Source organism: Corvus hawaiiensis, chromosome 15, assembly GCF_020740725.1.
Source record: "Corvus hawaiiensis isolate bCorHaw1 chromosome 15, bCorHaw1.pri.cur, whole genome shotgun sequence".
Taxonomy (NCBI): Eukaryota; Metazoa; Chordata; class Aves; order Passeriformes; family Corvidae; genus Corvus; species Corvus hawaiiensis.
In genome coordinates, this window is record NC_063227.1 from 20,805,951 (window position 1) to 20,831,245 (window position 25,295).

The following is a 25,295-nucleotide window of genomic DNA, read 5'->3' on the forward strand; positions in this document are numbered from 1 at the left end:
GAATTTGACAGAGGAGAAATGATCCCCAAACAAAATCTCCGTACAAAATCAAGAAAACAGACAAGTAGGTAGAGGTGAGGTGCCACATTAATGCTCCCACACAGGGCAAGGCTTGGCCCCATCATGAATCAGAAAATCCACAAAGCACAAGGATAGGAACACTCCAGACACAATAAAAACCTAACTTTCAAGTTAGATACCATCCAGCCCAAACATGAGAGGCAAAAATGACAAAACCAAGAGAAGTCTGTCACTCAAGGAACTGAGTTTCACACTGTGATGGAGCCTACGGGGGAATTCAACTGCACCAAGCTTACCAGGTTTATATTCCAGCTGTACAGAGACATCACAAGTAAAGTTTTAAAATTATTTTAGCTTCTTGTCTGCTTTCCATAAATATGAAGATATTGTAAAGCACAAGGTGAATGAGTACATAACGTGACTAGTTAAATCAGTGGTTAAAGCATCTGCTGTCACAACAGAAGACATAAGCCTATTGGTTTAACACTGGTGTTTCAGCAGCAGCACAGTAGTGCTTGCAGCATCCAGCTGTGGGAAGGAGGCCAAATGCCTTGAGCTGTCACGGGGCTCCCAGGTGCAGACACCCAGGACACAGGCTGAGAGAGGCAACAGTCACCCAGACCCTAAGGAGCAGTAAGGTTGACACTCTTCTTGGTGAAATACGTAGATGGCACCCAAAAGCTGTGGCTCTGTTTTACAGCTGAGCAAACCCCCTTGGGCAGCCTTATTGTGCAGGCTGTGCACACTGCATACGTCACTTCTGCCAGTGCTGCTGCTTCTTCAACGGCTTGCCTTCCTGCCCAAGTTTGGCAGCATTTAAATACCACACTACAAAAAGGGCCCCAATGTAGAAACCAGCTGTTTCATGAGTTTTCTATTTACATCACTCATTCATGTTTTTCTGAAAGTGTGTTTAAAACAAAGGGGGAAAAAAAGGTCAAACTGAAGCAAATTTCTACACAGACTGTGAAGAAATAAAACAGCAGAGCAAACAATTGCTCTGTTCAGCTTCTGCCTGCTGGGTAAAATACTCTTCAAATATTTACCGGACAGAATATGCTAACAGGGAGCTGCCTAGTACTTTTGCTTACTGTATCCTGAAAATAGATGTCACTTTAGGAATGTACAGATTCCAGATTTGCTAGTTTGAGAGCTCTTGCATTCATGTCGCAGTTGCAGATGTCAGGAAATTTGTTTCCCAACAGAGATACTAGAGTTGAAGTGACACTTCTTGTCTCATTCTGTGTAATTGTAGCAGTAATAACTTGGTCAGCATCACGTTAAAATGGGAGGCTTCTTTGACCCTTAATGTGGGGAGTTTTACTCAGCCCACGGTGTTTGTCTGTCAGTGCCCCAGGAAAGTTGAGACCCTTGTGCCCGACCCTTGTTCCCTTAGGGGAACCCTTCACTGAGCTGTCATGCTGGATCGGGGAGTGTTCGACTGACATAGTCAGGGAAACACCAACAGCAGAAGGTAGAGCCCTCAGCAGGTTTTCCTCTTTTTTGGAGTGTGTTCCCCACTGCCAGTGACTGCCAGCGCCTGGGAAGAATTCACACTGACAGTTTACAGAATAATGCTCATTATTAATATAAAATTGTGACAGGTTAAGGTTTGAAAATTGTCAGTGATAGTGTCTGACTGCAAAAATATGCTTGAAGGAATATACAGGCAAGCTCTAATTCCAAATAAAATGTTCAGCAAGCATAAAGTATGATTCTTACCCAACAGGCATCCCAGTGCGGGAGAAGACGGGTTCAGCCCCTTGACTGATCCCAGCAGTTATGATGGAGTCTTCTCTAACTTTTCCCCCATTCTCATCTGATTTTTATATTATTTCTTTGTGTTTAGATGGAGCTTGAGTGACTCGAGCGAGACAGACACACCTTTGTTACTGATGGGTGGAAAACTCTCTTGCTTTTACACATACAGTCAGAAAGAACACAGAGCACATGCCCAGTGAGGGGTGACTGTACCTCGGGGGCAGGGAACTTTGGGATGGAGGGGTGCATTAATATTATTATTAGGCTTTAATGAAGCAAGTTCATCTAAGGAGAGGGATTTCACCACAGTAGCTGGCTCAGCAGTAGGATATCTTCCCTTATCTTCCCTGGTATTAGGTTTATCAGCTGCAAAGTACCATCGAGTTCCCTTCCCTGCAAGGGTTCTCCCGGAGCCTGGCCACGGTGTCTCTGCTCCGCCCCACCCCACATTCCATCCCCCTCAGCAGTAGTGTGTGGACGGGGAATCATCCTGGATTAGGTTTCAAGTCATGCCAACTGCGTTCCATCCAGGGAGCAGCAAATGTGATTTACCCTGTAATTTCTGTACTGTTATAACTCCTGCTAAGATGCTAATGTAACTCCTCAGTTTTCTCTAATTGTATTCCCAGTTACATGTCCACAGAGTCCCCAGTCATTTTCCCACAGTCGGCAATGTCACATCCAAGAAATTTTTCTCCTGGAACTACTGGCTTCTCCACAAAATATAACTTCAGTTTTCTAACATCACATTTAAGTCGAATTCAGAACAAAGTTCTAGCTGGAACAGCCCACTGAGCATTAGTAACAACCTGAAGAGACATGTCAAGATGTTGGAGGTACCTCACCCTGCCTCAGCTCTATTTTGCACCAATACCTGCATTCACAGCACCAGCCTGGGAAAAGAAATTCCTGAGTCCCAGTCCCTGTTTTGACAAAGACTGATTTCTTCATACAAAAGCACATTCAGTAACTAAGGACATGCAGAGAACACAGTCTCCCACCTGCCTGTTTAACAAACTTTGGCTCTTGGCTTTTCTAAAAGGTATGAGAGGACACTCAGAAGTATCTCTCATTGCACTTGGATCTTTCCACCCCCTAAATGTATGCTGTCAAATCCCTGAAATATTTGGCAATCACCCTTTCCAAAAGGTTCACTTTATTTCTATCATTTGTTCTATACAAGTCTACAGTTAAGAACCTTTATGCTGAAACAAAGGGATATTTCCTTTTAAAAGAAGAGATTTCTTTCCAGCATTATATTTGGCAGCTAAAATACAAAAATTACATGTTTACTCCAATCTAAAGATTATTCCCCATTTGACAATCCTAGGTACAGCTGTGAAACTGAAAAAGCCTTTTCATAGCCCTAATCATGGCATCTCCAAAGTCACTGTGGAGTTGGGACCAAAACCAGAAGCACATCCTGGAATTAGCACAGTGAGGAACAATCACAGAAATAATTTTGTTTGCCTAAATCCTGTTTCTCCATACCAGCTCAGTAGTTTTGGTAACCCACAAGCTCGGTGCAATATCCTTTTCTCTCATTCAGGGTGATTCATGTGTTTCTGAGAAACAGTAAATAAGACACAGGGAGGTCGGAAATTTGGCTTAAGCACCCGTCAGCAGTGTTTGGAACAGACACTTCAGTAAGAAAAGATACCAGAATAAGAGGGAGAAGCTTGACTTTGCCTTTTTTCTTCATTCTACCCACTCCTTAAACTGACAGTTCCCTTGTACTTTTCCCTTGAGTCATTAGTTTTACAAACCATGCTTTCTCTTGAGCTGCAAACTATCAACTTCAGAATCGAATACCCGCTTGCTTCAGGAATTAAAAGAAGAAGAAGCCACAAGACCAAAACCTGTTCTTGTTTTCCTCTCTGTAAAGGTACAGATTCTAAGTGATGACTGTGTGGCTGCCCACATGGACAAAGCCACAGGGCATTGTGCCTGTCCATGGCAAGGATTCCATGCAGAATTGTCTTCAGGATTTCCTCCTCTTTCCAAGGGCACACAAAATTCTGCATGCATTTTTAAGACATGAATTATACCCTTGACTGATCTATGTACAGATTATATCAGCACTGCAAATAAACCATGCCTGCCTTGCTTAAGTTTCCCTTAGGAGGCAGTCCTTGCTAGATGCAGATGAAACATGGACACCCCATGTCAGACAGCACTCTGAAATCCACACTTAATCCCAATTCCCTTAGTCTCTGGGAAGCACAAAGAGAAAACTGAACACAGCTACTTTCCAGTTTCTGAAGAGCAGGACTGCTCATCTGGGCATCTCGTCTGCCCCCATTGCCAAGCTGTCTTCATGCTCAGAAAGAGTCCTTTTACATCACCCGCTGAAAGCAACATCAGGAAGAACAAAGCAGCTGGCAGTATCTTACTCCTGCACCGTTAAGGCTTTCCAAGGACCTGTGTGCAGATGAATGTGTTATTTGGTGCCAGGAAAAAGGACACAGCAAACAAAATTTCTCATTGCTGTTATTTCTGTTTTATTCAGATATATGATCTAAGAAGATCAGATGAAAAACAACCACCAGGACACGATCAAATTCCCCTGGAAGTTCTACATCCTGCCCTGCGACTTTGAGTGCTGGGTCCACAGCGGATACTTAACAAGAATGGATAAACAAATATATTAGTCCAGATGCAAACAAACAAAAAAAAAGCCCTCTTAGTCCTATGCACTGAGTACACTTCCTGATAGAGTGGGTAGGTCTAATTTGATCTGAAATTAGATAAAACTTTGGATCAAGAGAAAAAATTCTGAATGAAGGCAAAACCAGTACTATTGTTTTACAAACAGGAGAGAACTGCTTTGTGCAAAGGGTAGCATCTCCCACTGCTCTCAAAACAGCAGCCAATAGAATTGACTGTGGGATCTGCATCCTTGCTGCTGCCCCAGGGAATGACGTGGAGATGAGACAAAGTGCAACAAATGACCTGCAGCTGGGGAAGCTGTGGGAACTACAGTGTTCCTCAGGAAGACTTGCCACTGCCAGACTGCCTGAACTGCAAACACGCAGCATCACTTGACAGCTGTGTCCCTTCCAGTCTCACTCATACAGGCCTCCTCCAACTACTGTGCCCTGACTGTTAGAAGATGGGAACTGCCAGTACCATATTTGAATCACAATCTATTTTTGTCTTACAGGCTTTAACTAAACTTTAAAGACAGCACTGGTGATGAAAAGCTGAAAGTCTTGTGTGACCTGAAATAACAGAGCAAAGCTAACTGATCCCCCACTGTCTCTGCTCTCAACTAAAGCTATTTTCATGGCTTTCAACAAGATAACATTTCAGCAAGCTGTACAGATAGATAAATGTTATCATAAGTCTTATCGCCAAAGGAATCCTGGAACAGAATTTCCTCGGGAAATAGGTTATAAGAACCAGTACTAAGACATAATTGTTTTCAGCTCCTACTTCCCCTGATTTCCAGGGCAGCAGGATCCAACCTGACAGACTTCACAAGTTTTGCTAGTCTGAATAAAGAACAAAAGTAACATTTGGAAAAGCATAAAACACAAAGAAAGTGCTAGGGTTTGCAGAACTATTTCTATATGGCATCTGTCTCTCTTTGCAACAAGTTTGACACGAAGTCTGCAGCTGAATAAAATTTCAGTTTATTGCTCTACACAAAGCCTCACATGAAGTTATTTTAAAAGAAGACAACTATCAATTAGTCCTAATGAGGATACAATTTGTTTTCAGCAGACTTGCTTTATTGAAAACAGCAGAAACAATTGAGCTGAACAACAAAACAAGCTGCAATTAGAAGCTGAATGTCCACTGGCCCTAGAGCACCATACATAGCTGACAGCTAAATGACAAATTAATCTACATTTCCCATATTACATTTTGAACACAATGTAGAGCATGGAAGAGGTATGGTATGTATCCTACCAGACTTGAACTTCTCAGCTGAAAACTGATAGGGAAAAAATGCTCAGAGCCACTTTTAATCCTTGACAACTCTTTATTAAGAGTCAAAACACATCTAGGAACTGCAGCAGCAGATCTGTGAGGGAATCAAAAGACTCTTCTCTCTGACAATCTGAGAAGTCAAAAGCATTGAAAGGGTGGACTCAGCATTATGTGTTGAGAGGATTTGGATCAATGGACCACTGTTACAGACACAAATGCTAATTCCCGAACTGTTGAACTCTACCGTATGAGAAACAAGCAGTGAAGTAGCTGAAAAGAATGCTTCAGACTGCTGGTGTGGGTTAGTAAACCAAAAAGGTCCCACAAAATACTAGGTCTGCAAAAACAGCAAATGGGCATTAATGTTTCTTGGTGGCTGGTGTCCAGTCTGTTCTTTCTTTGCTACCACAGCAAGTGGCATCAAACTAGACCTGCCTGTGGAGAGCAGTGATATAGGCTATCCCTGGCAGCGTGGGGGAAACTTAACACTCCATTTTCTGCAACCCAAACCCAGGGAAATGAAAGGACGTCTTATTTCTTCGCCTTTCCATGCATAAACCACACATAATTGTTTTAATATAGTGCAGTACACTATATACAGCAAGTAGTTTTAGATTTTAAACTATGTAGTAAATAATTCTGATGAAGATCTTTTGTCTAATCATTTGTCATAATAAATAATTCATTTGATATAAATATATCTGATTTGCTATCTTTAATACTGCAAAACAAAGTTATTTAAACCATTGACAGTCTGAGGCTAAGATTGAATTCAGCCGCACCTAGACTCCTCTCTAAAAAGGTGTTTTGAAAGCAAGAAAGTCCTTTCTGCACCTCATGGCTCAACAGCGGGGTTTCTCTAATAAACTTTGTCTGAATGTTGGAAATGATAGAACCAAAATTTTTTCACCAACTTTAGTCAGGGGTTTTGTTCGTCTTCACCCAGGGGGAACGGAATGGAAGCTTCTTTTCAAAAAACTCTGTTCCCTGGGCAAGGTCTGATGAGCTTAACATGTCAATGGACTGGGAGCTGCCAGGGGATGCACAAGAGATAAGCGATCATTAAGGAACTTCAATGCCCGAAAGTCCTTCCTGGTGTGTCAGAGACACCTTGTCTGGGAAAAGATTGTAAGAGAATGAAGAATGAGGATCTGATTAACAACGAAGATGAAGGGATCAATAACCAATAGGAAACCAAATACTGAGAACTGTGTAACTTGGGACCGAAGAACATTGAACCAATTAATTGATCTGGTTTTGTCTGTATAAGTATGTGAAAAATCTAGTGAAGTGAAAAATCCATCTGTGATGGAAGGGTTTTCTCTGCACAACCCAGGCAATGTGTGGATGAAATTATTTCTGTTGCCCATCCTGGCCAGAACGACATCCTGGCCAGAATAAAGTAATGCCTTAATTCTGTAACACTAAAAAATGTTGCTGGAGAGTTTTTGTTTTTCCCGCAGTTTCGATGACATGAAGCTCCCACTCTCACCTGCCACACCCTCTCAATCTCCCTTTCCTAATACAGGAGAACAGTAAAGGTGTGGAAGCAGTAAAAGGTGCCCATGGCATGAGCGTGGACAAAGAGGTAGGAAGCACCTTGCTCATGGTAACAACAGCTGCACATCAGGTAGCAGAGTTTCCAGCAAAGGGATCAATGGCATCGGGGATCAAAGCAAGCAGCTGTGGAATTTCAACAGCCAGTTCACATGAACCATACCAACTGCCCCAACATTCCATTATCATTATTATGATATATTATATTATTGTGCTATATTATTCTTATCATTATTTGATAAGCAACAACAAAATAATATATATGGTGTATGCCTCGTAGTCAAGTTATCAATACTGAGACTCCCAAAACCATCTAGATTTTTCCTGAAGGCAGTAAAGAAAAAAGTTTTATCATTTCTATATCTTGCCATAACCAGACTGAACAGAACTGAGGCAGTAAATTACATCATACAGAACATGCTGGAATTGCTTAATTTGAGATACTCACCTGCAAGTTGCATATGCAGTTGAGTTGACATGTATAAAACCTGCACATACCCACATTGCGACCTGGGGTTTATTCGACAGAAATACAGGAGCTCTTGCTAATTTCAAAAAATTAAAAATTCACAACAACAGGTCTCTGATCTATTCTGCTATAGAGTACTATGCAATTCTACTTACTTGTTCAAAAATAAAATTCCCCTAAGGCTTAACGTCACAGACTGTCATGTCTAAATATCCTATTTTGTGAAAGCTTCTTTAGATTTCTCCTCTACTCCACCTGCATTTTGTCAGCTTGGCAAACTATCCAATCAAGGGGAAAAAAATTTCCTTTTATTGACCAGACTACATACAAAGTTATACTCAGCTAATGTATCAAGTGCTTTCCATTACAAAATTACATTTCATGAATGTATTTTGCCTGAAGATAGTAAGAAAGAAAATACTGTTTCCATTCTATAGATGAAGAGGCGAAAGCTCTTCTTTCAGACACAGTACAAACACTGAACAGAGTTCAGACAGTCAAATTTACCTATTTCACTGCAGAAATAACTTCCCAGATGACAGCTGAGACCATTAACAACATCACTGCCAGAGTCATCCCTCCATCCTATCCTGGGTAAACAAGTGCCCTCGTTATCTGGCAATGCATATGTCTCCCAGCGTGAGCACGGGGTACCTTTGTGCTCTGTTTCATACTTAATTGTATCAGAGTCCCTGTAGAAAAATCACAAGTTCAGGAAATTTCTCATAAGCATCAAGTGTAACACGATATGTATTACACGACTGAGACATACCCCCAAAATAAGACAACCTCCATTTCTGACTGTGCTGAAAATTTGTTATTCAGGTTTGCCTGCTACTGTCGATACAGCTCAGCATACAACAGTGAGATAGCACAAGTCACAGTGGCAGATAAAAGAAGTAAGGTGGAAGAGGACATGGTCTTGGAGCAACTCCCATGTCTCCCATGTACTTCTGACTACAAACTGGGCAGAGCAAAGGGCAGAAACTCTCCAAAACCTGTCAACTGATCACCTCTCCCTTGCTAGGCAAAGGCAGTTATCGCCTTGTGCTCATCTAATAAAGCAAGGATAAACAATAATGTTGCATAATAATTCTAAATCTACAATTCTAAGTTCACTTTGTGTTGTGAGTTTGTTTGGTTTTATGGGTTTTGTGGGTTGGGTTTTTTTGTGGTGGCTTTTTGTTTGGTTGGGTTTTTTTTAATATTGAGGGCTCCTCTAGCTGGAATAACATTATTAAGAACTGATTACACATACAAGATCCAGACTGAGAAAGAGCAAACACACTTACTTGCTGACTGAAAACCGTGCCCCTCTTCTCTGAAAGCAGTGTGTGCCCACAGACGGTTCGATGCAGCAAACAGTTAATAACCCTCTCTAACTTCAGTTTCAAGACACAGTAGTTAGAGAGTTCTCAGTAACTTTGAAGGGGAATAATAGCATTATGCTTTACTGCAGGTATGACATGCATAGGGGAGGCTCATCACAGAACAGCTACCTTCCACTCAGGGAGTCATCAGAACTGCGCAGCCACCACACTGTGAAGTTGGAAGCTAAACAAACCATTCAAAATTCATGGTAAAGTATCTGTGTAAAAATGTTCCGAGGACACTCTCAACCCTCATGAAATTGGTGAGTTAACAGCAAATCCAGCAAACTTTTTGTTAATGTAGCTACTTAAAAGGAAGCAGCCAGTCTTAAAGTTTGCCTGTGCTTGATGTAGGCCTGCCAACATCTAGTATCTTGTGCTCCTGACTCATATAATTTTCAGTATGTGACTGTTCCTTGTTCAAGAGCCACAGCTTCTTTTTATGAAGCCCATTAAATATGACAATGTACTACACTATGATTATGTTTCAATTAGGAAGGGGGAGCTAATAACTTTGCAGGGCTCTCTAAAGATCCAAACAACTGTGCTCATTTCACGGCTTACTGATTCTTTATAAGCATTAGAGAGTCCTGGAAATAAAATGACAGTACTTATTAAATTGGCTTTATCTCATAGCCAGTGAGTTTTTCTTATGCCCTAATGTGAAAACAACCCTTATGGATGATCAGCTTAAAAGAACTGAATAAGCAGTTCTGAGCAACTAAAAGATAGTGCTTTATTTTTTTTTATCTTTCCCCGCTTCTAACACCTGAACTGCTCTTTACATTAGAGTCAAAAAGGAGCTCAGAGTTTGCAAGTTCACATAACTTCTGTTTGACTACAGACATTATTTATATAATCTGACTCAGATTTCCAGCAAGAACCCCCTGTTACACAGGGCAATCTAATGTGGAACAGGTCACCTGCAAACACTGAATAAATTTAATTCATGTGATATCACAAGAACAAACTGTTCAGTAGCATGTGGGGTCAAACCAGACTCCCTTGAAGTTTCAGCATCCCATCAAAGTCAGGCAGATTCCCTGGGAGGGTTAAGCACTCTGAACGAACACCTTCCTGCAACGGCCGGCCACGAGGAGCAGAAGGGGCTGGAACAAAGCATTCTGCAATACAGATGGTGCCCAAAGGACAACAGCAAGTGCTCATTGCAGAGCAGTACAGCAAGTAAACACTAGAAACTCTTGTTCCCTGCCATTGCTGTAATGTTTACAGCCTCCTCATACTTTTATTTACAAAGCAAAAGCTACAATCCTTGTATGCTGACGTTTACACAATGTCTCTTTCAGAGCCACATACCTTCTCTCACATGATTTTTCTTCCATTATCACTCTACAGGGAAAATTATTCCCCAGAAATATACCTTAATTCTCTTTAATTTGTCAGCTAGCTACTTGCAGTTCTGGAGGCTGATAATTTTAAGTGCAACTACTTCACTAATTTACAGATACGGCAAGGTTTTTCAAGCTGAAGCATTTATCTTTTTTAAAAGAATTATGGGAAACTATCGCTCAAATGAAATCTATTTGGGCCTTAGCCAAAGGGTTTATTACCTTGAAATAAAATAAGTGGGAAACAACACATCGTAAATAAATTTATGCAGATTCAAAATAGAGTATTTGAAGTTTGAAATGCCTGTTCTGACATTGTGTCTTCCCTTTTTCTTCCCCCAGTTAAGAGTCAGGGATAGAATGCTAAAACAGGACCTCAAGCAAAGCCAGCAAAGGTCTCTGAAATTCTTCTTCCCTTGGCTAAAACTAGTATTCACAAAAGGATCATAGACTGACAGGGGCTACTGCCTCTAGCTCCAGGTTGCCCTAAGCAGCTTTGATCTGTGCTGCCACCCACACTCACAGAACACTCTCAGGTATTTGGCCTTTCCAGCAGCGACTCCACACTCCCTCTCTGAGTCAGTGTAAAGAGGAACTGTGCAGCACCAGTTACATAGCTTACCAGTAAATACGAAATTAATGTTCCCATGAGAGCCAGGAGCAAAGCTACAAAGAGGCGCAGGCAAGGAAAGGAGCACAAGGGCAAAAGTGCATGGTGATTTCAACCATCACATTGTTCACTTTCTCCTCCTAATACCCAAGCTGCAAAAAGGAAAATATTCCATGTGATTTTCAGAAGACAAAGGCTATTTTAGACTGTGATGTACAGAATTGCAGTGTATAATACAGCATCTGGCTTACCTTTGATAAAGCTCCTATGCATACATGTCACTTGGTACAGATCAGTAGCACACTGAAATATCCCAAGGTGGGAAGTGGATATCATTATAGCACCTCCCTTTAGCACACCCACGTTATATTATTGGGTTAGCTCTCCAAGAGTCAGCGGCCACCTAGACTTGTGCATCAGCTGTGTATGTGAGAGGAAACAATACAAGCAAAAGGAAATATGTAGCACCAGACTTGGAGCATAGCTTCTGTCTATTCAAATAAACCACCAGCACACCTCAAACTGAGCCAAAGCACTCTACTAGCATCTTCTTCAGTACACTGTGGAAACTTCAAAATATTTAATCTATATTTTGGCTCTGGAATCCACAAGCTTTGTGTTAGTTTTGCAGCAGAACTCTTTAGTGTGCAGGTAGAAATTGGTGTCTGCGTATTAGCCATTGGGATTTAGGCCAAGTGGCAGGGAGAGGAGACAGAAGACAAATCTTCAATTTGAACATTCATTAATTTCATTTAGCACAGCTTACCTTGTATTCTACCTTGAATCCTGAATCAGAGAATCCAAAAATCACTTACAATGAATTCCTCATTAAAAGCCTGACTATTCCTTGAGCCAGCAGAGCCTGCCTCTTTGAAATGCCTAGTCTTGATTACTAAGCATCAAAAATGATAAAAACCACTCAACCAGATCCTGTTTTATCCAAAAATAACTTTTGTTCATAAGGCTCTTTTTTCCAAACTTCAAATGTTATTTTTTAAATTTCTCTACATCCCTTCTCAAATATCATAAAATTACTGTGATCATAAGTCTTTCCAGTCTAGATTATAGTAGCAGACTTCCTCTTACTTAGCTGTAAATGTCTACCAGACAGTTACCTAAATCCAGGATGCTCTCTTCTGGATCTGTAATAATACAAAAGGGTCCTACTGAAGAAGATTAATCAGTTATCTTCAGACAGCATGAACATTCTGAGCATGTCAACTTCAAATCTTTTACTAAAAGCAAATTTAGAAGAACAGCTGAAACTGAAACAGCTAATTCTGAGATACCTAAGGCGGGGAGGGAGGGGCAAATATCATACCCTTGTTTACAGTTCTCTCCTAATGATTGTATTGGATGAATCCATTTAAATTCCTTTAGTCTCCCAATAATAGAGTTTTCCTCTCTCAAAAAAAAAAAAAAAAAAAAAGAAAAAGGAATAAAACCATTATTTTAGCTCTTTTCTGAAGCTATGTGCTAGGATTTATCTGTTTATATGTCCCAGAAATAGGCCTGGCTTTTTGGCTAGAGGAACATGCTGGACACCAATGTACCTATGGCATGATGGATGTTCTTATCCATAGGGCTCTGATGTACAGTCAGAATTTTAGCACCTGTTGCATCCAAACTCACTGAAAGCAGTTGCAATAAAGCATTCCCACACAGCTGGTAATGGCTCAGGTTATTAAGAATTAAGAATCAATAGCACTGGTCATCAATACAGTTCAATTCCTTAAATCTCACCCAAATTTCTAAACTAAAAATGTTGTACAAATGGAATAGGGCCATAGTTTAACACGAATCCACTGGTATGTGTCGTAAAGGGGCTCAAGTGTATGAGAAAGCTCAGTCTTAGTATTGTGGCTTCCTGGTTTCCAGCAATTAATTTCCAGAAGGACACTGCTCTTTCATACCTTACCATTTATGGTTACAAAAGGCTTTGTAATAGGGGAACTAAGTTAGGAGTTCAGCCCCAGAAAAGCAAACCCAGAGAAGTACAGGAAAAAAAAATTATAAAAATCTCTTTCAGCTCTGAGCTCCACTACTATCCCAAGTCTGTCACGTAAAAGATTTTTTTTTCACCAGAGAAAGCAGCATTTCATCAAAAACTGTGAGTATATTTCTCAACAACTGTTTTTCCTTGGGAGCATGTGATAGCTTTGTGTTTTTAAAAGTACAGTGTTTAGGGAAGCAAAAGGCTTTCTGTATCTGCAGCACTATGGAGGACAGTGCAGATAACTTTTCTGTAGCATGCAGACTGAGTTGTTCTCTCTTTTGTAACTGGATGCAATCTGATCATTCTTCAAAACTGTTAGCAAAGGTAGGAATAATATTTTCACAAATCAGAGTCTGGAGCTCATATAAGACCATCGTTCTTATTCATTTTAATGGTGAATACACCTTTACTCTTAGAAGTTTCATGGCTTTGGGTGTTCAGCATTATTTTAGAGGTTGTGCTTACCTACCCCTAAGTTAGAGAGGACCCAGGCACAAGAACTCTTGAAGGCTCCCCAGAAATCTGTCCTTAAACTGATTCCTTCTGTGCAGCCCTCTATAGCATAGAATCAAAGGATAAAGTACTACAGAAAGATTTCAGAACAGCTGAACCGATCAAGTAACTTCTGCCTTTTTTTCCCCCATGTTTTCTTTTTTTAAAATCCACCATGTTTAAAAACTAACGGAATTAGTCTTAAACAACTGCATATGCCTTTAAACAACAAAAAATAAAACAACCTAACATCTTTATTTCACTCTAGTGGCACATCCGGTAAACAGTTCAGTAATAAAGCAAAATGCTACAGCACATTTCATAAAATAAACATAGCTGTATCATGTTACACAGTCAAAATACTGCTGTTTTGGGTTTCCAAGACAACTACATGAGAAGCTTTTATGTGCACTTTTCCATTGGGGCTCAGCATCACCTTATTCTGTAACATACAGAATTTGTGGTCCCAGATGCACAGAAAGCTTATTAAGTAATGAAAGAAACTGGTGCTTCCCGGCTGCAGTACTCCCCCAGTACCAGCAAGAAATGCCTGTAACTGCTAGAGGATGAAATGGAGGGTGGGGAAAGGGAAAGAAAGTGCTAACACAAATGTAGTTTTGACTACAGTCTGTTGTAAGTGGAGGGGCAGCAGACGAGAAAATGATGAGCATAGGATTGAAACAGAAAGGAAGAATCCTTTCCATGGGTTGACACAGAGCAAGTGCAAATGATCCAGCTAACCCTACCCAGAGACAGTAGTAAGTATGTAAATATGGGCTCTGTTCCAGTAACGTAACCAGTACAGAACTCATATTTATAAATCTAAAACTTTTGCCTACTGCTTCTCACAAAAAGCATTTGGCCAATAAACTGTCACCAAACACTATACTCCTCTTACAAATCCAGCAAAGATGGTAATTTTAATTTTGTTTATACAAGGTGTTTTGAGAATAAAACAAGGTGACTTAAGTTTGCATTTCACAGGAGAAAACAAATGGCTATTGTGCATGTAGAAGCGGTAGAGACCAAAGGGCAGAGACAGGCCTGTTTAAAAAGTCCTCATCACTTTAGAGATGTGGATGACTTGCATCACTCATCTTGGTATGATGCTGTATTAGAACATAATGTTCGTCTGAAAGCAATACATAAATGTTCAGTGGAGATTCACCATATAGTGTGGGATAAATCAGCTCAAAGAAAAAGCAAACCAAAAAACCACACTACCTCACTGTTAATATTTATTCCCAACTTAAACTCAAGAGAGGAATTTAGTAGCCTTTCTTCTGCAAGTGAGATAAATTCATCAGTGCTAGTCATACCTTACCCAAATTAAGAGTAGTCTGAAGAGAGAGGTCCCATCTGAACTCACAGAGGTCGCACCACTGGAAACTCCTCAAAAGATGGGAGAGTAGGAGGAGGTGAAGACTTCCTGCCAAGTATCAAATAGCTCTCTGATCAAAACGGGACTATTCCAAACCTGAGTGGATGGCATTCCTAAGATTAACACTAGCAGCTATGAATGCAATTATTTTACACTGAAATTGCACAGCTAATGTACTGTATAATTTAACTGGATTGAAGAAGATTAGGCAGAGGGAACATTATGAAAACATTTGCAGCTTATACATTCCTAATAAGTACAGAACCACCACACAAAATCTGCAGTACAAAAATACATTTAAATTTTCTCTTGAAGGCTGGACTAAGACTGGCTTTGTACACTTCAACATCTCCCAATTCAATTTTGCTCAGACTTCCTGAGCCAATCAAGTCTTCTGCAGTGCTTAATTTTAAAAGATTTAACGATTTTTTCAGAGGAAACAATAAATCAGCTATTTCAACACTCCTTCTAATATACATAGAGCAAGGAGACAGAAGATTCTTTTAATCTGAAAAAATTAACCTTTAAAACAATGAAGAAATTCCAAGTAAATATGTTTTTCTATATGTATGCAACTTTGCTTTGTCTTGAGAGCCAGAAAATTAAGGATTTTCAGCAGAAGTACATAGGAACGTTTATGTTAGAAAGGAAAAAAAAAAATGCTCATGGGTTTCCTTTGCAGTCCTGTGTTTCCTCTTAAATTCTTCTGCACATGCATGAAATAGTGTTACAGATTTTTCTGGTCTTCTACATTTGAAAGCAGAAAAAAATGCACCAGAAAATGTGTACTTCAGTTTTAGGGACCATATTTACAGCTAATTTGCTACGGCAACACAACAATTATGTAAGCACCCCTGTTTTACTCTGCCTGAAGACATAGCTGGTTATTTTTTATGTCTATAGAAGCGCTCAGGGTGATATTTTTAGATGAACCTTTCTTGTTAACATTCTCTGCATAATTTATACGTCCTTATTCTCTTTGGGGTGGAGCAGTTGTCTGAACTGGGGGAACAAACAGCATCACTTAGCAGCTCTTGCAGAGAACCAGGGTCAGGCAGTCTGTCTGGTGTCAGGATGGGGAACAACACTGCATTTAACCTCTGGGACACCTGAGAAAAATTTCCAATTTACACATACAAGTTCCTTTTGTGTCTTAAGGAGATGGTCTGCTAGTTTTAGATTATTTGAAGGATGAGTTTTGTGGTATTTCTGCTGCATGTGTGGCTGGCATTGAAGCAGACTTTTGGAGCAATTAGATTTCTCATTAATTCTTCGGTTAATAGTCCCACAGTTCTTGTTGATTACCCCACTGCTTCTCAGTGTAAATGGGACAGCTCTGTAAATATTATGGTTCATCAAAATTCAATATGTTAACAGCTCTAGGCCACTAGAAGTTTTCCACAAGACACAATAGCAGTACCAGTCTTTCATTTTTTCAATTTCTCATAGAAAATGAAAGATTAATCATTGTTACTGTACGTAAGAATTTCTTGCTAATAACACAGGTTTTCAGACATCTATCATTATCTCCCCATTGTGCTATAAGGACCTGCTACTCCAGTACCATATGGTCTCACAGCCCCTGTGCTCCAGGGCCGATAATGTTCCTTTATTCCACTTTCCCCTCTGACCAAGCAGCACAATAGGTAAAGGAGAGCCAGCTTAATAACCATTGGTATTAAGGTAGTGTGTTGCACAGTGTCCCAGTATTCTAACTATTTTAGAATTCTTTAGGTTTTTAAAGTGTTATTTCCCATTTTCCAAACTAAAAGAAACGACAGAAGGTTCCAAGGAAGTGTCACGGACACCGCGCAAGTTTCCCTGTCGCACACTCCTCTCCACATAGTTATATGTGAGTATGCCGGTGCAGCACAATTGTACTGGGAGCATTTGATACCACATGGTCTACCTATAGCCCCACTGACCAAGCAAAACACAATACCGCCTTACTTAAGGGCATTAGATCACATTCTGTATTAAACTCAAATGGCAGTAAACAGGGAAAGTTCATCTATGGCAATTTTCAAATTGAGATGCTTCTAACAATGCCAGTGAATTATACGTGATCATCAGAAAAACAATTTCTCTCAAAATGCTGTATGCAAAATTCACAGTGGATGTGGATGTTTTATTTAAAGTGAAATTAAATATGGAAGTGGACAAAATTCAGTATTCTAAAAATAACTTTTAGTTTCTAGGGACAGCTAAAAACAGCTTTACCATTTGATGATATAATGTACTACCAACTTCAAAATATATACTTGAAATCTGCAACTAACCCCAAGTTATGCTAAATGACCAAAGCTGTTTTACTGTCCACAGACATCTATATTTTTATTGCTACTAGAACTAACACTCGGGTGTTATAGCAGTCTAAAAACATCAGCGTGTTAATTTTCAAATACCTTTTTCCTTTGACCATTAAACAGTCAAAGTGAGGTGCTTTTACCAGTGAAAAGCAGAAGTAGCAGGAAAGAAAGGAACATTCAGAATACATTTCCATTTGTTCCTTTAAAAGCCGATGGTCATAGCTTCGAGGGCTATCTCATCTTTCACCAAATTCAGCATGGTCCCCTACTTGCAGTAACACCATGGCTTTCCCAGCCTTTAGCAGCTGGAGACCATCTGCTCACAGATAACCTGAAGAGCCTATTTGCCAGCTTCGGTTTGTGCTTGTCTTACACTGTATATAAATTTAAGTCTGAACACAGGTGCATTTAGGCAGGAACCATGCTATCCTGAAGGCCAGCCAGTAAGGATAAACACTAAATAGTTGCATGCACCTGAAACTAAAATCCTGAAAATGCACTGCCTAAAGCTGTGCACCATTGCTTCGTGCAGGAGAACAGAACTGAAAACTGATTCTGCATGAATGTAACATTTTCCTTTTCTCCTTCTGCTCTGCTCTCCTCTCTTATCCCCAAAAAGCCCACACAAATCTTGCCAGTCTTGTCATTTGCCATAACAATAGCTTATGCCATGTTTTCATAAAAAACCAAAACCCCACAAACCTGCAATCACAGCTGTTAGTGCAGCAGATACTGGTGATGAGTTGAACTTGCAGTGAAAGTTCTGGACTATTTCTATAGAAACCGATACGTCACTCATAATGATTTAATGGCATATGGACTCCTGGCAATAATTTTCAGATTCTCTTCAACAAAACATCATGGATGATTTATGGCGGATCATTTAAAATGCTCTTTGTCAAGAGAGTGGAGGGGCTAATGCCAGTCAGTTCTGAGCTCAGGTTCAGACAGCTCTGCCCAAGAGTTAGCTCCCCAGCATTACACCAACACTCCCCCGACATCAGGTTTGGAGCACCTCTGAATGGACAAGGCCAAGCAAACATGCAGAAGTCAGAAATCTCAAATGCTAAAATTCTAGTTATTTCAGTTCTTTTGAAATAAGGCAACCCCATTTCAAACTACTCCAAAATAAAAGGCATGATGCAAAAAGGATTTCACTCTGGGAAGGTTTTCCCTTCACGCAGCCTTACATGCACACACACTTCTTAAAGTACTACACGATAAATTTTAAAAGTAACAGAGAAGTCTAATGATAACAAAAAACACAGCAAGTTTGGTTCGTTTTTTTTAGTTCTACTTTTTGCAAAAATGGGTCTGTTCCTCCATTGATTATATTTCAGAAACTTGTTACACAACTACAATAACTGTCATGTTTTACCTCTCTTTTCTGTATTTTATTTTACACCAAAAAGAGATTGTTCAAGTTTCGCAACTCTGAATCATGCTGGGAAAGAAGCTGGTGACTGCACAAAAGCGAGGCGAGACGAGAGCCCTCTGCCTGGGACTGGGAATGGTTGCGTGCTCCATGATGATGTACTTTTTTATTGGGATCACCATTGTGCCATTTTACACTAAGAGGTAATAAGAGCCATTTGTTTATGAAACTAAGCTATTCTTTTTCCTGTTAGCATCATATACAATAATTAAAACAGTGATAAATCATATGTAAGTACATTGTACAATAAACAAAGTGCTCTCAAAGAGCTCATAAGGATTTAAGACAGAAGAGAAAAAAAAAAGTGTGCCAAGGATTCATCAGGCACTTACAAGTAAGCACAAAAAAAGAGGAAATTATTCTCCTCAGAGCTAAACAAACCAGATTGAATCGAAACATTTACTGTCAAGTCAAAAAGCCAACCACACTTGTCAACGCTTGACAGTGAAAAGCCAAGCCTTGCATAAATAAGAACAGTTCAAAAAAGCTTTTTCAGGTGCAGAAGAGTGTTGTGTTTAATGTAACTTGAGTAGCGGAAGTCATGGTAAAATTGTTCACTCAAGAATCTGTATTTTACTTCCAAATTACCCATCCTAAGAAACTACCACCTTCAACAATCCAGTTTGCAGAACATAATGAATGCTGAAGGAGTTACTAATACCCACACTTTAATTTAATTTTGCAAGTTCTGCCTACACACACAAAATCAATTTGCAAAATATCAAAGTAACAAGACAAAGAGTGCAGCTCACTTTTTCATATTTCAATATTATGACAGAGAAAGCAAGGACATCCACTCCATTCTTTTTACTAGAGCACCTTTAATCTCAAAACTATTTGAAAACCATTCTCTTTAAAACAGAGTAATTCACATATATTTCATTTTTTTCCTGCCTCCAGATCACATGACAAAAGACATGTAACAAGATTAGTTTCATAAGAATTGGAGTGAGACTGTTTCTTGACTTTTTTTGCCACCAAAGTGTAATACTGTGAGCAAAAGTTTACTGTGTTATCAATATTAGAAAAGTAACTCTTGAGAAAAATGGATAAGCAAAAGCTAAAACTAACTTTTTCCACAAAAAATCCTGCTACTTATTTATGCAAGAGGCCCATGCAATAAAGAAAAAGAAAAGCGGGAAAAAACATGGGTACTGATCTGAGTTCTGAGGCTTATTGAATGAAATCAGTCAAAATATTTCTGAGACATGAAATGTACTGCATTCCAAGTATTTACTACCAAACTTTAAAATCCATAGCAATTTTGCTCTCTTGAATAAAATGAAACCGGTTACAGATGAGGAGATCAGAATCTAACTGAAAACTGCAGAATGCATAAAAAACAACAGCAACAAAAATGCTTTCTTGAACTTACTCGCTATGGCAGCCCTTCTCCAGGTGTAGTCACAGGTTCAGGGTGGGCACATTTCATCACAGCAGGATGGAGCATCTATGAACTCCAGCCAAGCCACCACACACAGATGTATTTTCACATGCAACTCGCAACAGATGCTTTGGATGAGCTTCAAAGAAATAACTTTTGTTTTGTTTTTGTAGTGTTTGGACAACAGAAACTGTGTGCAAAGTACTCAAAGCCAACATCAAGGACAAAGTTTTCTGCCCAAACAGCGAAGGCTCAGAGGATGAGGAAATCTTTCCTTATCCGTGTCTACAGGTGTGGGTTAATCTGACAGCCTCAGGACAGGAGGTTATGCTCTACCACACTGAGGATACACTGGAAAGAAATCCTAAGGTACTTGCAACACAGATAGCAAGCTCATTCTCTGCTACTATCAAACGCTTTTGAGGAGAAGGGCTTATGGTTTTTAAACCAAGCAGCACAGTAACAGCAGGAGTTACTCATCTTTTACGTATTAACATCTGGGCTTAGACCAAGGCAATTTTAAAGCATTCCAAAAATTACAGTTTTGGATTTTATTTTAAACATTACATTAAATATTAAGTTAATACTTCTTAAGGAATTACCCCAACACGAATATACACTTCTGAACATTTTCAAATATGTAGGCCTCCCAGTTGAAGACCCATTGTAGCAAATGGTTTATAAGATGCAGCTTGCTCAGTTCCTTGTTGAATTAGCACATAAGAGACATCAAGTTTAAAACCATCCAAAGTAAGAGCACAAATCCCAATTTTACTTGCATTTTAGGTGTATATTATGAAACAGGGAATGAAGAAGGAGAAAACGGCAACATGATGCACAGTTTAGACAGAAGAAACAAATCAGTGATTTTGGACAATTATCACACAGAAAACCCATTTGTCTTTGTTTTAGTCTGCAGCAGTTTCCCGGACTCATGGAGAGGCCAGTGGCACTGTCATAAGCACCTGCGTAAGACAGAGATGCTGAGTATTGTGGTAGGGGTCCTTTGGTTAATCATTTTAAGGATCTCTTCCCCAGAGGATGAGTGCGCCCACAGTTGGAACAGAAATGTGAGTGCGTAATATTAATTTGGCATTAGAGGTCTGTGAAAGATTAGGGAAGAGGAAAACAAAAGGTCTTATCCCTTTATTCCCACCAGTGTTTCTGCTTGGTAATCAGCAGAGTGCTCAGTATTTTCAGGCTTGCTCCCCCAGAACAAAAAGTGGTCCTTCAGGTACCCTATCCCAAGGAAGGTCAGGTTCAGTCCAGTTCCAAACCCACGAATATTTCAGAGGTGTTATTGCACCTCAACAACTCTCTTACACGAAAATTCAGATCTTGGATGCCCAAGATTGAAGTGCTTTCAGAATCCAGAACAAACGTGCTCAGATTACAAGTGCAAAGAATTTATATAGATTAGAGCTTCACACAGTGCAAACCTAATAGCATAAAACACTTCAGCTGAAGAGAATTCTTCTAGCTAATGCCTATCTTTATAGTGACTGTCTCAGGGAAAGCTACATGCAATGAAGGAGCAAAGCAGAAATTACCAACAATAGAAGGAAACAAGAGTCTTGTTCATTACAAGGGGAGGCACTTTGTTGATGTCCTACCTACTTGCATTAGTGCAAGTAAAATTTTTGGGTAAGGAACCACCCCTGCTTTTGCTTTGGCCAGGTTCCAGTTTAGTACATTCAAGCATTATTATGTACCCAAAATAATACTGCAGAAAAAAAAGGTTATGAAAAACAAACAAACAAAAAATACTGCTTCAAAGACTATTTCCACTGAGGACTAAAAAACTCTGCATTATTACTACAGGTCAAAATAGTTCTAATTTACAAGGATAAGTAGGAAGCCTCCAACAGCCATGCTTGCTGTATTTTTCTACTAGTTACAATCAGAGGTGTGCAGTAAAACAACTTCATTCTCCTGCACACTGACAAGCCGGTGTGAATTTCTGCACTACTAACACTTTCCTGCTGTGGCAGTGCCTAGAAGCTCTGTTAGGAACTGAAGCTTGGCAGTGTAATAAAGAAGTGACAGTCTCAAAGACTGCAGGGGTTTTTTGAGCATGTATGTTATTGGTTTCCAACAACATAACTCCAGTCTGTAAATCTGGAGACTGGGGGCATAGACGTACTGATGGAAACATGACATGGCATGGCAAATGAACATAATGAAAACAAGACAACCTCCAGGGATGCCAAACCGCAGAAGAGTTTGTCAGCAGGAATGTGATTTTTTCACTCAATCTGACTTAACTACAAACTTTGTCTTAGAGTATTTATTATAATGAATCACCTTGATTTCTTATTTCAGTGCTCATACGTCCCAGACAAGTTGGAGAACTCTAAAGAAGTTAAGGCACGGATAGAAACAATTGCAAGCAATTTCAAAAAATACCAGACTTTCCCTTGTTACTATGACCCAGGAGGAACACAGACCAATGTCATTTTAAGCAGACTTTATCCCTCAAAAAGCCTTCTCTTTGCTTTCCTCTGGCCTACACTCATGTTTACTGGTGGATGTCTGATTATTGTTCTGGTAAAAATTAGTCAGTATGTTTCTGTTCTTTCTGCTTGGCAGTAAAAAAAAATATCTAGAATAGATTGTTGCGATTGTTGCGAGACGTTAAGTTGCATTTGTTCTGCCTGTCTTATTGGCATTTTGTGACTCCATATACCATATTCAAGGGCAGGCATTCCAAAAAATGGAATAGCAACCGCTGTGGACGGCAATCCATTACACAAGGATAAAATATAAAACTGATTCCCAGGAATACCTGAAAACACCTCATAAGCACACAGACTTAGTTACTATCTATTGTTTCCTTGGGCTTTAGGAGGTACAGCTGCTTTACAAAGCTACAATTCACACTTACTACTAAACTCTTCTTCCACACTTGAGATGGGGTACTAATTTTCTGTCTGGTTGGTGCCAGATCCATACACATCATCACTGGCAGACACACCCTTTACACCCTTATACACCAATACAGTATGCACTCATGGCATACTCTTCTTGCCTGTTGAGAAAAGGAGCTTTGTTATGGGGCAAATTTTTTTTTTTTTTTTTTTTTTTTTTTTTTTTTTTTTTTTTTTTTTTAATCATGGCTCTCTCTGTCCTGGGAAAGAGAAGGGAGAAAGCCCCTCAAAAAAAAAAATACACATACACAGACTTTACAAAATCTGCACTCTAATCATCTGACACCGATTTTATATACAGAAACGCATGCATAAAATACAAGGTATGGTAAAGAAGCTTATACTAAAAGTATGTTTTTCTATTTAAGTCAAATTAAGCCTTGCCTTATTTGAGACAAGTGTGCCACTCAAGGAGGGCTACCTGGCTGCCATTTCCATAGGTTATAAAACTGATACAAAAAGGAAGTTATGATATAAAGAATGTCATTATGAAATAGTGTCTTGGTTCTGGTCAGGGCAGGGTTAATTTCTGCAGTAGCCAGGAGGGGGGCACGGCCAGGACCCAGAGGTTATTCTGTAGCACCTCACCTCATTTTCTGGGAAAGGGGGAAGGGCTGCCTGCCAGCTCGGGTAGCACGGCAGAGGGAATGGTCAGGTATCTTCGGGGGTGAGAACTCGGGTGCAAATCGTTTCTCGTACACTCTTTTATTAGTATTGTTGCTGTTACCGTTCGTTGTCTTTTCATTGCTGTTTCCAGTAAATTGTTCTTATCTCAACCCATGATCTTTGCCTTTTGTGCCTCCAGTTCTCCTCTCTAGGCCATCAGAGTGGGAAAGAAGAGAGGGGAGCGAGCAAGCAACACGTGGTTTGGAATGTTTCAATAGGAACACTCAATTGAGGAATACCATTCTTAAACCACAGCAAGTAAAATACATCTGTGATATCTTAATAAATACAACAAGCCAAAGTAACCACAGAAGTTTACATGCCTAACACCAAGATATTTCACAAAAGAGATATGTTTGTTTCCTAGAGCCAAGACTTCTAGGAATGCTCAGATGCATGTAGAGAGACAGTCTCTGTTCTCTGAATGTAACTGTTTCTCTCACCCAAATTTCAAGTTGCAACTGGACTCAGGTGGAACACCAGATACTTCCTGCATACTTCATTTGACTGGCATCTGGGACACAACCGGTACAAGATTTTTCACCACACAGTTGATGAACCACTAGGAGCTATCATTCACAGGGAAGTTTCAGGGCTTAGATCCAAATCTAAATTAATTACATTACAGTTTAATTATTCTCTTTAATGTTGTAGAATTCTGTAATGTTTATTGTAAGGAAGAATGAAATACTAACCCAGTACGTGTATTCTCCAACATTACTAACACAACAGTGTCAGAGTCTGCTTTTCAGTATGATCAGCAAATCAAAGGAAGTGGCTGTTAAAACTGGGGAAAAAAAAAAAAAAGCTAATCCCCAAAAGTTGATACAGGAGAACTATGTCCACAAGAAGGAAAGTAAAAGTTCAGCTGGCACAGGTACAGATGGTTTGGGCGACCAAATGGGATGGGAAGGGGAAGAGATCCTGTTTTGTTAGTTCATAAAAAGCTGAGGCAGGAGTGTGGTAACAGCTTAAAAAGTAAGCTAGCAGGTTGGATACTTGTTGAAGCTAATGCACTGTATTGGTAGCAAAACAGGGCATGCTTCTCCAGGCATGCATTCTTCAACGTATGTATCTCACTATGCAAAGCTCTTAGTGGAAGAGGCCTTCTCTCACACAGACACAAAGACATCTGCTCTGGTACTAAGACTTTCCACATAAGAACATACTGAGAAGGAAGCTGGCAAAATTTGCTAGTCCAGCTTGCAGAAGTACCAGCTATGAAATTCTTGGCTTACAGCCTCATAGACTTGCTGCAGATGTAAATCTGGACATACCACCCAGGCTGGAGGCTGCACAGTGGTATCAGGTGTGCCTCTTCCCTTACTGCCCACTGCAGGGAGAGGCTGCAGTCTCCTTACACCTTGCTGCAAAAGGAAGGACTTCATAGCTGCAATCAGTTTCATTTTACTATTGTAAATAACAAATGCTAATAATAAAACAAGCAGAAAGCCATAGAGCGCAGCTAAGGATTACATGTCAGTTGAACCGTGGCGTATCTCCAACTGCAATAACCCACAGAAGAGCACAAGCATAAGAAGAGAGTGAAACTTGCGCCTAGTAAAGGATTTTCCTTGTAAAAGGTATTTAGAGTAAAAATAAAATCTCACATTAAATAGTATGAAAGAAATG

General features: G+C 39.8%; 2 protein-coding genes across 5 annotated transcripts in view; one reads left to right on the forward strand and one right to left on the reverse strand.

The window, feature by feature from the left end:
• Positions 1 to 25,295, reverse strand: part of KCNIP1 (potassium voltage-gated channel interacting protein 1) — a 292,275-nt gene that overhangs the window by 263,009 nt on the left and 3,971 nt on the right. The gene's annotated exons all lie outside the window — the stretch shown is intronic.
• KCNMB1 (potassium calcium-activated channel subfamily M regulatory beta subunit 1) lies at positions 13,005 to 25,127 on the forward strand. 3 transcript variants are annotated; one of them, XM_048319708.1, is made up of 5 exons: positions 13,009 to 13,183; positions 16,715 to 16,794; positions 18,664 to 18,829; positions 20,244 to 20,439; positions 22,393 to 23,773. In XM_048319708.1, the coding sequence occupies exons 3-5, from the start codon at positions 18,693 to 18,695 to the stop codon at positions 22,660 to 22,662; spliced, it is 603 nt and encodes a 200-aa protein (XP_048175665.1). In that variant the 5' UTR covers positions 13,009 to 13,183; positions 16,715 to 16,794; positions 18,664 to 18,692; the 3' UTR covers positions 22,663 to 23,773. The 3 variants fall into 3 exon arrangements, with proteins under 3 accessions (XP_048175666.1, XP_048175665.1, XP_048175664.1); XM_048319709.1 differs by lacking the exons at positions 16,715 to 16,794; positions 22,393 to 23,773 and adding an exon at positions 23,803 to 25,127 and having other exon boundaries at positions 13,005 to 13,183; XM_048319707.1 differs by lacking the exon at positions 16,715 to 16,794 and having other exon boundaries at positions 13,010 to 13,183.